We start from the raw sequence: 13959 nt of genomic DNA on the forward strand, positions 1-13959 counted from the left end.
CCCCTCTAATGCATATAGACGTCTGTAGAATATCAAGCCTAAGTGTGTCCTGAATGGAATGTTAGTCTATCGGCTCTATAATTATCTTGAACCCTGTTTGCCATGAGATCATGATATGCAAAGAAGCTCAGAAACTCAGAACTCAAACTCTTAAACTTAATTAACATGCGATATGCGTGTACATAATTATGACAAGTCTCATAATAATTATTACGAGTAGAACCATAGATAAAGAAGATTTTTGCTCTATCTATGGTAGAACCATTAGCACAGCATCATATAAGTCATAGAATCGATAGGTCATACACATACAAAATAGACAACCAAAAATAATTATACATCTAGCTAGATCTAATGTCAAAATGAATGTCAAATCAATTCAGTTCAAATCAGAGTACAGACGTTTCAATAATCTTTTCTGGATTAAACATTCTTCACCATTAATCTTGAATGCATCCAGTCGTCATGGTATGCAGATTCTCATCATCCGTCATTTGCGCTAAATCTTGCACCATTTTTCCAAAAGCATCACCTCTTTCCTTCACCTAGTAGGACACCACTAGCATCAACAGGTCCATTAGGCACACCTTGTCTTTTGAAAATTCAACTACTCCTGTCACTCGTTCAGTTCACCGTCTTTTTCCAGACTCCACAGCTCCTATGTCAGCGATAGACTTAACTCCCTTTGTCCCTTTTATCATAAAACTTGAAAGCAAATAGCAACATCCATCGTTTAAAGTTCAAAGTTCCAACATGGTCTCCCCAAATTGTATCGTTCACCGATACTACTCTTGTCTTCACGTTCACAAATACCGTCGTATCCTGATCTTCTTGGGAGAAGCCGTATTTGATTGCCTTCAACTCAACAGCACTCTCTATCCAATCACATTGTTTTCCATCACCATCGAAGAACCATCACCATCGAAGAACTCCACATTTCTACCTTTTTTGAGAGGTGACAAGACACCGTGCACATCTGCACTGGTGGGTGGATGGCTCTTCTCGAAATCTGTCACAATCCTAGGCCTTTTTCTCGCCATCTGCACCAAACAGCAATCAGCAATCGAATCAGCAACAGCAGTAGAATCAAACAGCAATCGAATCAGCAACAGCAACAACAGTAGAATCAAACAGCAACCGATCAAACAGCAATCGAATCAGCAACAGCAACAACAGTCAAACAGACAGCAGCAATCAGCAACAGCAAAAAACAGTAGAATCTCATCCCTGGAGCTTCTCTTAAGGTTACGGTCTAGTGTTTTGCCCACGCAGTTTAGAGTCACTCATGAATATAATTAACACTACAACAATTATGTATTCCTCGTGTAGTTGTGGTTTACCACCTTGTAGCACTACAGCAAACAGGGTTACACGTGGTCAGTACGGACAGAGTTCTGGAGTTCTTTTTTGCTTCCATAGCTAGGTGTGACAGTCTATAATAGAGAACATAAAGGATGAAAATCATTGAGTGAGAGTATATAGGCACGTACCATAATTATATTTATGTCCTTGATGATCTAGTATTTGGTTAGTTGGATGTAGGTAGAGAAGCAAGCTCAGGCAGTAGAGCATCTTGATAAAAAGCGTTCAGTTTCAGTATCTGTTGGTCCCACCACTTTCTGTCTCTGTAAATTCTCTCTGTCCCTCTGTCCAATCGCACCACTCGTTGTTCGTACAATAATTATAGTTGGCATTTGATACGTTTGTTCTTCTTTTCCATTTTTCAGGCAGAACGTTGAACCACTGTGAGTGACAGGCCTCAGACAACGTCATACTTCTCTTAGTGAAAGGGTTTTTTATTTTTTATTTCAAGTATCTATTTCAAGTATCCTTGTTTGGTCACTGGGATCTTGGACTTGGACTATACCGTTGCCGCTAACCGTCAATTTTGTGCACTTAGTTCTTTGCTGGTGAGCAGTGTATTCGATTCGTGCTGTTTCCTCCATCTCCATTCCGTATCTGGTAGCCGTTATTCCCACGAAACGTAAATTCTTTTATTTTCAGTTAGTGGCTTCTTTCTTTCTTTTCGCCATCTATCATTTCCAGCTTGTTCTTTCGTTGTGTTTTCTATTTCTATTGCTATTTCTATTGCTATTTTAGAACAGTGAGGTCATCTGGTTCAACGTCATTGTCATGCCTACTGTAGGCTTTTCGTGCCGCAGCTGAATTATCCTTTCGAGTGTACTTACTTTTACCTCGTGTTGTGACTTCCTAGCAGTGTTCTTCTTTTTTGATTCTTCGGCTGTTGTTGAAAAAATACTATTTGAGGACCAAACGCTTGGTCCCCAGTCTTTTCCCAGATTCTGTTGTAAGCCAGCTCCCATACATCTATGTTCCCACGACCCACTTTGGGAATGGTTAATCACTTTGCCTCCGTCATACTTTGATCTAATATGCATCCACCCTTCAGCCATATTGGTTGTTTATATTTACCACTTTCTGTGTACAATTAAATAAAATTAAATGCTAGTCGTACTTAATCCTACTTAATATCTTAGGCCTTTGAGCACAAAGTCTTGGCAATCTTTGTAACTTCCTTTTTCTGCGTAGTGGCAATAAGCAAAGTCGTCGAATAAGGCCGTTTTAGCTCCACAACCTACACAGCTGTTTCATACTGTTGGGCTGGGCCATCTCCATGAAAGAGCACGTTTATTGGCTCACTAACCAGTCGCATGCACTCTTGGCACGATTCTTTAAACATCATCTGATCTGCTATGCTTGCTCTTGATCTTCCGAACCTCCACTAACGCCATTTTAATACCGGTGTCATAGGATAGAACCTCCGGGCGACAGTTTCTCCCCCGGAGCCTGTGGTCTTAGGACAATGCCTCCCCCCCGGTGGTTTTGTCCTAGGACAGAATCCCCGCCCCCAGGATATATCATCCGGGTACATATGTACCCTGTCAAAACCTGTCAAGGCTTTAGTATAATAAGCGTGCGCGTGCATGTGAAATGTATAGACTGTTAGCAATCAGAATGGCTACTCAACAAGAGTATGAGGACATACTGCTGTACAAGACTGCTGCCAGCAATGCTGGCCAAAAGAAATACAGAGACGGGCTTTCCACTAATGACAAGATAAGTATAAGAGACAAAGCTCAAAGATATGCTCTGCAGCAACAATGCTTATACCTGCCTGAGAAAGACAGCACTGGCATGCATAGAATGAGAAGAGTTGTGGTGAAGCAAGAGGAGAAAAGCAGGATACTAAACATGTGCCACGATGGACTGGATGGGATGCATTTTGGGAGAGACAAGACCTATGAAAAGGTATATTTATCATCATAAAGTATAATTATATCTGTTTCATGCATGTAGGTTGCTCAGGATTTCTACTGGAAAAGCCTACATGCTGACGTCATACAGCTCTGCAAGCACTGCGACAAATGCCAACGAACGAATCACCAACTGCAGAAACCCAGAGCAGAACTACACCCCATCCCTGTGACAAAGGTCTGGTACAGAGTTGGTATTGACTTGGTAGGACCTCTACCTGAAACAAGCTCTGGAAACAAGTACATTATCACCCTCTCTCTCTAAGTGGCCTGAGGCTGCCCCACTCCCATCAAAATCAGCAGAAGGTGTAGCAAAATTTCTGTTTGACACATTTTGCAGGCATGGGTGGCCAAAAGTGATTCAATCAGACCAAGGAAGAGAGTTTGTCAACGAAATCAACACCCGACTTTTTGAGTTGACTGACATACAGCACTGCGTATCAAGTGCTTACCACCCACAAACAAATGGCCTTGATGAACGCTTCAACCAGACTCTAGTGAACACTCTCAAGAAGGTAATCGATTCTAGTACTGATGACTGGGATCAGCATCTCTCTGCTGCTCTTTATGCCTATCGCATATCAAAACAGGTAAGATTTTAATTATTATATCATGCATGCATATATTATTTTTTGATTGTAGGCGTCGTCATCAAAGTACACACCCTTTTTCCTAATGTTCAATCGCCACCCGCGGAAAGCTGTTACTTTTGATATGGATCAACGAGATGGTGCCGACGCTATAGAAGATAGAGGAGCTGCTAACCAATTGAGTGGAGAGGAGACTGAAGATGAAGACGGAGAAGACATGGATGGAATTCTCCGAAGGTTGATGGAAATTCGTGACCGCTGTCACCTCAATGCCAAGGAGAACATTGCTGCATGCTGCACAGCAAAAACAGAAGCAGCAGTATGACAACAAGCATAACTCTTTGAAGGTATTATTTTATATAGCAAACTTTAGCTTATTTTTTTGCCATTTTTGTCGTAGAGTTATCCAGTTGGCAGCAGTGTCATGCTAAAGAATATGGCCAATTCGCATCGAATGGGAGGGAAAATGGACTGCACCTGGAAAGGTTCATATATTGTCCATAAGATCCTTGACAAGGGTAGATACGAGTTGCAGTCTGGGAGCGGCAAAGTATTGAAAAAGTGTTACAATGGAGTACTGCTAAAGGAATACTACTCTCCAGGTAAAGTGTGGCTAGCAATAACCTCCTTCTGTCGTGTTCCTTGCTATATAATTATGCTTAAAACATTTTACAGAAACCAACGATGAAGAAAACACTCTTCCTGGCTCTGAAGACAACCACTCTTCTCCAGTCAAATCACCTAAGAATAAACGAATGCCTGACGTACCCTCTCAAAATCCTGACCTACCCTCTCAAAAGCCTGATGCACCCTCTCAAAAGCCTGACCTACCCTCTCAAAAGCCTGATCTACCCTGCCTGATGTACCCTCTCAAAAGCCTGATGTACCCTCTCAAAAGCCTGATGTAAATTCTCAAAAACCTGATGTACCCTCTCAAAAACCTGACCTACCCTCTCAAAAGCCTGACCTACCCTCTCAAAAGCAAGATAAGCGTGATAAGCGTCCTCTTGACACAAAAGATCCTTGCAAGTCACCTCCTAGGAAGAAACAAAAGAGTCAGGTAATAATAATAATTATCATAACATGTCTATTTTCTTGGTAGAATATTCTGGTATAAGCTGTGTATATATCTTGTACAATTCTTAGACTTCTGTGTATATGATTATAGGGAACGATGTGGCTGAAGACCCTAGATCTAAACCTCTTTGACAAACAAGTGTTGAGTGCAATAGGTGGTATGCTCTCCGACAAGCATATGCGTGCAGCCCACCAGTTATTATCGATGCAATTCCTTAAGTTTGAAGGCTGCTATAATACTCTCTTGGCCCAATTAAAGGCATTTCCACCAGTTTCCAATAATCAAGGCCCAGGTAAGACAACGTTTATGTAATTATGATAATTTTACTTGTACACGTGCAGCTGTGCAAATCTTCTTTGTTGAAGAACGACAGCACTGGATTGCCACTTCTCTGTTTAAGGGTGAACTGTATTTGTACGACAGCTGCTTCAATGGAACGCTTTCCCCAAGTACTGAGCTCCAGATAGCACAAGTGTATAGCCCATTAATTCAATGCAATGGGCTGTTGATTTCTGTGGTGGCTCTCCAGCAGCAAGAGGGTGCTAACAACTGCGGACTATTTAGCATTGCTGCTGCATATCACGCTGCTATGAACGATAATGTGGGTTCTCTAGTGTTTGATGAGGCCAAAATGAGAGCACATCTCATTAAGTGCTTTGAGAAGGGCAAACTCTCACGGTTCCCTCGCACAAAGAAAGCGATGCCAAAAAGACCAACACCACAAACCATTGCCATTACAATATACTGCATGTGCAAGAGACCGGACTCTTTTGAGGATATGGTCATGTGTGACAAATGTAGTGAGTGGTATCACTATTGCTGTGCCAAAATTCGCAAAGAACCAGTAGGTAATTGGTTTTGTTCTGGTTGCATCACTTTATGATTTATGCACTTTTGGTTATATTTATTGTACTTCTTTCTCTTGCATTGTTGTATATATTGAGTATTGAGATCTATAACATAATAGATACAGCATCTATTGCATCTAGTTAGGCTTTGTCTATGGCTGTTTACTTCGTAGCCTAGACTAGCTTAGTCCTCTCAGATTACCTGTGGACTGACTTTCACCGCAGAATGGGGGAGCTCTGGTCCTGGGGTAGGAGCTTTTGTCCTAGGACAGAAACTCCGGGGGGAGGATTTATCCTAAGGACGGAACCCCCCCCGGAACTCCTGTCCTGGGGGAGGCCGTGTCCTGTGACACCGGTTTTCTTCTCCATCTCCTCTTGTGTGTAGAAAAACACTTCGTCATATATAGCGGCCGCTATTGCTGAGTGATCGTGCCAAATTTTTAGGTGCCTGTGCATACTAAGCAGTTCTCTGAGATCATTGTCTGGTAGGTCACTCGCACCTAGTTTGGGGCAGTTCCAAATCTTCTCGGCAAAGTTCATTCAGGGTTTCTGTTCCTCGAATGAGGCCTATTCTTTCGTGTTAGTTTCTCCCGAATTTCTGAAAGTGGTATCTTTCTTGCGGAAAACTTGACTGTCTCTGTTTCAATTGAGCTTGGTGTGAGCCTTTAAACCTTGTGTACTCTTGCTCCTCTCCAAGTGAAAATTCTCCATTGGACATTCGTTTTTTTAGGTTTTGTCTTTCTGTACTTGCAGGTGGAGGCATTGGTAGAGAGACCCTCCCTACGTTTCTTGGATCGGCGGGGAGCAGGTTTGACGTTGTGTTGAGCCAAAAATTCTTTAACTACTTGTCCCTTGTTCCCACCAGTTACACCGTGCTCAGTAGCAAGTGTAGACCAGTTGATAGGCATGTTAGGCATGTTTTCAGTTAGGCATGTTTTCATTCCAGGTTTGTGCCTCTGTAAGTAGGTTTTCCTTGTCAAAGTTAAGTTTCTCTTTCATGTCTTTTTGCTCTTTTCCTAGAGGGTGTTGGTTCGAGGCCATTGTTGATTCTAATTTTATCGTATTTGTTCCAACTTAGTCAGAACTGTAGCCTGGTCATCCATTTGTATTGTAGTGGTTTTGTCGTTTTGCGCGGTGAACAAGTTGGGGTGCGTTGACAAGAACTTCCTGTTTAAGATAGTCTTCCTGTTTAAGATAGGCGGTTGTGACTGCCTCGAGTTTTCAGGATTGAAGGGAGGCTCTTTTGCTTGGTAGCGCAGATTGGGCATTTGCGTCTGGCACTGCTTGCAGTCGCTGTTCGTGTGGAGCTCTTTCTCTTCTGCACGAACGATTCGAGGTAGTCTTTGCGACAGCCAGGTGAGCCGTCGACATTGACGACTGCACTGTATTTCTGTATTTCACCTGAAGAGATGAGAACGCCTTGAAGTGTTCATTATATTCTGCCAATATTTTTGTCCTGCTACCAATTGGTTAGTTGCGTGCCTTTGAGTTGCTAGCTTGCATAGTCACAGCTTACACAGCTTACACTCTCGGCCTGTAAAAAAAAAAGATTGTATGTACTATTAAAACACAACCTATTACTTGCATTTTTTCCTCTGCAGGTTGAATTCTACTAATAATTGTGGTAAGTTAGTCTGACTTACAATTTTGTTATCCTAAGTGCTTAGTATAAAGTTAAGTCTGTCTATTGGAGTTGCAGGCCACTTACAGGGGTGGCCTGCTTATTACAAATTACTGTGTACTAGCCACTAACCAGGGTTTCATCTAGGATTAAATATTTGGGGAGAAGGATTTGACCACACACCCTATTACATCCCAATATATCTAGTTACATATTGCACGGTGTATCAATAATAAGTATTACTTTCATGTCCGGCTTACACATGTATACAGGTGTATCAATAATTAATAGCTGCATGGTTGCTCTTATTGTTCACGTCTGGGACGCAAATTGCATAACTACAGGTAAATCAATTATAGCTGCTGGTTGCATAATAATTTATTTCAGTATTGTGTGTCGTATAATACTGCAACTTATAATGTACTTATTGCTATTTCCTTGCAGATATTCTGCTGGGAACCAGCTGCCCGTGCCCGATAGTGAGTAGTGTCTACGCCAAGAAAGAACAGTTAGCAGTTAGCATTATAATGTGGACAATAAATACTGTTGTGTATTTGAGTCAATAATTATTAATAACATGTAATTTTTATGCTTTGTTTTACCTGTTGAGAAGTCCTGTTGAGAAGTCCTGTAAACTACAGTAAGTTGTATTCATGCACTCCTTTGGTATTGATAGTTGACAATCAAGAGGTAATTTCGCGCATGAACTGCATGCAGCTGCTCTCTCGCAATGAATATTTGGGGAATATCCCCTAAGATTGAACAGATTAATTGTAAACAATGCGGGGTTAAATATGGCATTCAATTACATCTTTCTTTTTTTATTTCCTCCATGGTAGTAAAAGGGTTAACCGTCCATGTGTGATGTATAACAATTAGCTAGCTAGCTATATTAAAGCTATGTCTGATTTGCTTTACATGAAATACTACAATGTACTAGTAGAAAGGACAGAAGAGATCTTGGATAAAAGCTGTTGTGAAACCAGTATTGGATACCTTCGCTTTTCTGCAAGAAAAAATTAAACATACTTGTGACAGAGTACAAGCAGCAAGGACAAAAAGGGCAAAACTGTGGGGTATTGAGAACGGATCAAATGCTTTGCAATTTAAAGATTGAGATCTTCGATCCAATTTGTATGCAACTTATATATGAAAATATTTTTGAACGTCTCGTGAAAGAAGAATTGGATAAAGACTGTACATCGAGCTAGTAAATTCGAGTGCTGATGAGCTGAATGCTCTCCGGTATGCTGCAGGATTTGTTCCACATTCTTTGCTTAAACGATTTGAGAAAAGACGAGGTGACAAATTTTCTAAGTTTATAACTTGTCTGGAAGAGATGGCAGTGGTTGGTGAAGGTGGGGATATACTCTCGTACACTAGCAAATGGTTGGATCAAATTAACCGAGGAGGATTGTTTCCCCTCAATGACAATACATTTTCTCTATTTGTTGCTATTGAGAAAATTGTGAAAACGGCTTTACACAGACACATCTTTAGTGATAAAGAAAGCTTCAAGCATAATGTCCACGCATAATGTCCACGCAAGCATAATGTCCACGATGTCATTGTTGCTAGTGACAGTTTTATTGGTGTATTCTATCGCAAGACATAGATGATGACGAACATTCTCAAGAGCTATTGCGTGAAATTATTAAGCTATGGGTTACCATCAGAGGATTTCAATGGCTGCATCATGGATGGAAACATATAAACAACATCAGAAAAAAACAATACAAAAATCAACTAGCTTAAGGAAAAGCATCAGTGGTTCACGTTAATTATTTAATTATTTGTTCTTTGTTCGTGTGCACCTACGTTTGGGTAGTGGAGTATCATCTATTAAATTTTCAGTAGATATAACATTACTTAAAAGGCGTTTACGCCCACAGTTTCCTCTGACAGGATCTAAAACAAATGATCAAATGATCTCTGCATACGTAGTGCAGGAGCATTTTTGACACACTGGAGCAGGTTTGGATGCTCATTCCTTCACCACATGCTCTCTGTTTCCCAAAGTAGTGTTCTAGAGGGTCTAAGTAGAAACGATGATGAGTCCAGCTGGGCTAAGAAGATATGTTACTGCATGTATAAATAAAAATGCTAAATAACACTCCTAATTAAATAACACTCCTAATAAATTCACATGGTAAACATCCTACCAGTAATTCGAATCCCTTCCAGAGTCTCCCGAGAGAGTAACATCTTGTTTTTTGCACCTGCTTCCAGATCTTCGATAGCATTGACAGAATCCTCCCAATCTTGAAGACATTTCAAAAAATCCTCATCAAGCCCCACTGTACAGGAAAAACACTGGACATTAATTTTGTGAATAATAACCTTCCATTTACCTTCAGCCGTTCGTCTGATGGAGAAGCTTTAGCTGAGGCTTTCGTTTTCAAACATACTCATTGAAACTTCGAATGTTTAAACAATCAAAGAATTTATCAAAATAAGATACAAAACGTTGAGTTTCGACGGTTGCAGGGTCATTAAAGTTGCAGAAGTTGCAGGGTCATTAAATTAAGGGTCATTAAAATACGCAAATCATTAAAATACGCAAAAGCACTTGCTACACTCTGGCTCAACACCTAAAAAATCAGGTTATAACACTAAAAATGAGTGCAATTTAACTCACTTGTGCAGGTAGATCCACACGCATCCCTCGTGTGTTCCTCCTTGAGTTTTGGTAACAATGACAATCCTTTTGAAGACACTGATCAGAGGTCAGCTGTACTAGAGCAACACAGGATTGCTTCTTACTGCTTTGCGACTCACTACACCTATACGCCTACACACAATCTAGAAGGTCCTTCCAGTTCAGGTCGTTCGAGCTCTTTTCCCATCTCACTCGAGGGTCGATTGCTCATTCCCCACATCTTGGTGAGTCGTTCGAATTTCACACAACTTACACCAAACTTTATGTTCGACCTTCTGTGAAACTGCAGATTCTTAGCCATGCAAATTGCAGATTGGTTATCCTCGAATAGTTCAGACGGTTGATTACTCCTATTCACAAAACACAACTCTACGACCTGTACTTCTTGTTCGGGCTTCCTATCTTGGTACTATAACACGATCACCTACTTGGATCTTGTCATACTGATGATCTTGCGCTCTCTCTTTCCAGGCGCCTACTCAATCCCGTCTCTGTAGAGACGTTTCTCCTGACTGGAGCATTACATTGGTACGCTTCAGCGGGTGGGGTTCCATCCAACCCAGTGGCGGATCCAACCTGAACGCAACAGGTACAATCATTGAATCAATGTAGACTGTGTAGTAAAGCAAAGGGGGGGATCCGTGGCCGCCACTGCAGCACCAGTAGGCAGAATATTTTTGTTGGCTTCTATTTTTGTTGGCTTCTTTTGCAGCTTTGTGCCTTATACCATCATAAATTCACTATCACACCATCACATCTTAAATCACATCTTAAATCACAAATTATTATCACGTCTTATTATCACGTCGTCATAATTAAATCATAATCAGCCCCTGTCTATTTTACATGACCTCGTGACACATGTGGCCATTGAGTGTTCTTTGTTCTTAGAGAAATATAAAAATCAAGTAAGTAATTCTTGGGACCTTGTTATTCTTGGCCGGGACCTTGTTAGAAAATGACGCCACTGTCACTGTTGCCTATGTATCATGTATCAACATAGTCTTAGAATCAACATAGTCTTAGAAACCACCTGTTATTACTCATTGGCTATCAGTAGGAGGGTGCTCAGATTGCGCTATAGCGCGAAAAATTTGCGGTATGTCACAGTGTGAAGAAATAGTCGATCATGTGATCGTACTGCTGTCTCAGCAGTAAGTACATCCAAAACGTTAGCCGATATTATTGTTCACTGTTCATTACAGACAACAAAATGCAGCAGAGACTGATTTAACCAAAACGAAACGTTAGCCTTATTGTTGAGGACAGGCTGAGGACAGGCAGGCACGCCTACAACAAAATGCTGCTTCCACCCAAAGCTGATACAACCATTGTTCATAATTATTGTTCATTACAGAGACTCCTGAGGCACGCCTACAACAAAATGCTGCTTAGCAGCAGAGCCTCCGGTAAATACATCCAAAACAACCAAAACGCTGCTTCCACCCAAAGCAGAGCCTCCGGTAAATACATTCACTGTTCATTACAGGGACTCCTGAGGCCAGGCAACAACAAAATACAGCTTCCACTCAAAGCAGCAGAGCCTCCGGTAAGTACGTTGTCAAAGCATCAGAGCCAGTAAAGTAACTACTACAGAGGCACGCTTGGAACAAGACAGACAGAGGCACACACAACAGAGAAACGTGAATCCACTGTGGAATGCAATTTGCAAAACTTTCACTCTAAGCTGGCATCTTTGGAGTGCACGTTGTGTATAGAGAAGTTCCCCAATCTGGTGTACAAGAAACTCTACTCCTCTACTCCTCTACTCCGCAACCAAGAGTTCATAAGAAGAGAAGAGTATCGAACTGCCTATACTGCTACGTAAAAACTGTGCACAAAGTAACATGACTAGCACGCGATTCAACATTGTAAAATTACTAGTAATCTTCCAGTAAATGTTAACCGTGACGTTTTTGGGGGCGTGGGGGATTAGTAGAAACGTAGGATGAAATCATGAATTGCTCGCGTTCAAAGCTGATCGAGCTGCACGATGGAGGATATTACAAATCATATGCTACAAATCATATGCTAGGAAAGCGAAGGACAACTGACCTTCAAGTCCAAGAGTGTGAAAAGAGGCCCAGGATTGTTGCTTTTACACTTGCTGAGTTTGAGAAAGCTGGCAAAGAGAAGTATCCTGATCTTATGTTTTCTATTTGCACAAAGGTAGATGGAGCTGGTGCATTAACTTGCTGTAGAAAAGACTTGCACAATCATCCCCCTCTTGGCCTGGTTAGTAGGGTTAGGGTTACCCTAGAAGAAGATGGCAAATATGACTACCAAGTTCTTCTTTTTAGCAAGGAGAAGGGAAAGATTGGCACTGTTAATGAGTACATGTTATTGTGTGACCAGGTTTCCGTGAAAGGCGGTTACAAGTTCTGTCCAGGGATTAATCCCGACATGTAACCAAGTATCATGATGTTATTCGATACGATCCTAAGAAACTGAGACGTACGGTGCATCCTGTCCAGCGAATCGATTCTGGCAAATGTAAGCTATGGCATAAACTAGCAAAGAATGCTAGCATCTTGGAGAAAGATAATATGACTGACGTAATGTGTTCAGGTTGCAAGTGCTTAATTAATGAACTTAATCAGAGATTGAAAAAAGTGCAAAATACTACCTCCGAACAGAAACAACACCATGTGAATGCGTCTTCACGTTTTCCTGAAAAGTACCTGTCCCCGAAAAGCCTGAAGAAGAAGCGGCAGAACATGCAACAGGAGCGCACAGCACTGCTAAAGAACTATACACACACAGAAATAAGCCTTAGTGAAGATCAGCATGACCAAATGTGCGATATTGTGGATAAAGTCTCCAACGCTAAGGAGCTTGAATCCATGTTCACTGATGGCGACAACCATGGAGTTGGACTAGCTCTTCGAGAATTGTGGAAAAGTGACCTTCAAAACGTCAAGAAGGAGTTTGAAGGAGACCAACAAAAAAATGGTATTTTAAGCACTTATATAATTATCAATGCTCATTATAATTATATAATACATGCACCTTGTATAATGCAGTGACCGGCAGTCGAAGAAATTGATGGAGCATTGTAACAATAAGACTCGCATTAGCTGTTTTCACTAGATCTCCTGCAGCTTATGATGCGTTGAAAAGCTTCGGTCTTCTTCAGCTACCCTCTCGGGCAACACTGCAGTCATATACAGGAGCATTTCGTGATGAAGCAGGTCAGTGTTACAGTACCAACTATCATATAATTATATATACTATACTATTATATAGGAGCCTCACACACAAGACTTGCACACAAGAAGCCAAGCGTTTTGAAGAGTTCAAGTTACAGAGAGTAGCAGAAAAACTGAAGGTACCGCACGGTGATGGTGTATTGATTTTTGATGAAGTAAAGGTTGTATGCCGGTTGATGTGCCGGTTGATGTGGAATTCTCGTAGTCATCAGCTAGTTGGACTCGCAATGACTCATGAAGAACTTGCCTCTCTCACTGACGTTTACCAGCTGCTAGATCCAGACTACCGAACAAAGCAAACCGCATACATACTGCAAGTTTTATGGCGTGATTTGACATCACCGTTTGATGTGGTTGGTCCATACTTCACAAGCTCTGGTCCACTTGAAAGCAAATTCATTTTGTCGTGGGTGTTCGAGTCTATTAAGACATTTCATTGTATGGATTTAATACATATGCCTTAGTATGTGATGCAGCTGCTCCCAATATATCTGTGGTGAAGGCAACGAGTGGAGTAAAGGGCGCATTTGGGACCAATGAGGTAAAGCCAGAATTTAGGAACCCTTTCAACCCAGGAAGAATGATTTATTGGATTATCTGTCCAAGCCATCAGGTATATATAGTGGAAATTTTCTTGTTTCCTGTATAGCTAATTCCAATATTTATATTTCAGCTAAAG

The 13959-nt window shown here is 41.2% G+C and overlaps 1 protein-coding gene across 1 annotated transcript; it reads left to right on the forward strand.

Annotated features, from left to right (window-relative positions):
- The first annotated feature begins 4715 nt into the window (after nt 1-4715).
- Nucleotides 4716-5841, forward strand: LOC135345718 (uncharacterized). Its single transcript, XM_064543166.1, has 3 exons — nt 4716-4925; nt 5034-5235; nt 5285-5841. The coding sequence occupies exons 2-3, from the start codon at nt 5040-5042 to the stop codon at nt 5824-5826; spliced, it is 738 nt and encodes a 245-aa protein (XP_064399236.1). The 5' UTR covers nt 4716-4925; nt 5034-5039; the 3' UTR covers nt 5827-5841.
- Nucleotides 5842-13959: the final 8118 nt, after the last annotated feature.

This window comes from Halichondria panicea, chromosome 12 (genome assembly GCF_963675165.1).
Source record: "Halichondria panicea chromosome 12, odHalPani1.1, whole genome shotgun sequence".
Classification (NCBI taxonomy): domain Eukaryota; kingdom Metazoa; phylum Porifera; class Demospongiae; order Suberitida; family Halichondriidae; genus Halichondria; species Halichondria panicea.

What these genes read in the sequence shown, in the direction of transcription:
- LOC135345718 (XM_064543166.1), top strand. Translation starts at nt 5,040, where the DNA reads ATGTGGCTGAAGACCCTAGATCTAAACCTCTTTGACAAACAAGTGTTG. An exon ending in TTCCAATAATCAAGGCCCAG is followed by an intron (nt 5,236 to 5,284) that starts GTAAGACAACGT and finishes GTACACGTGCAG; the next exon opens with CTGTGCAAATCTTCTTTGTT.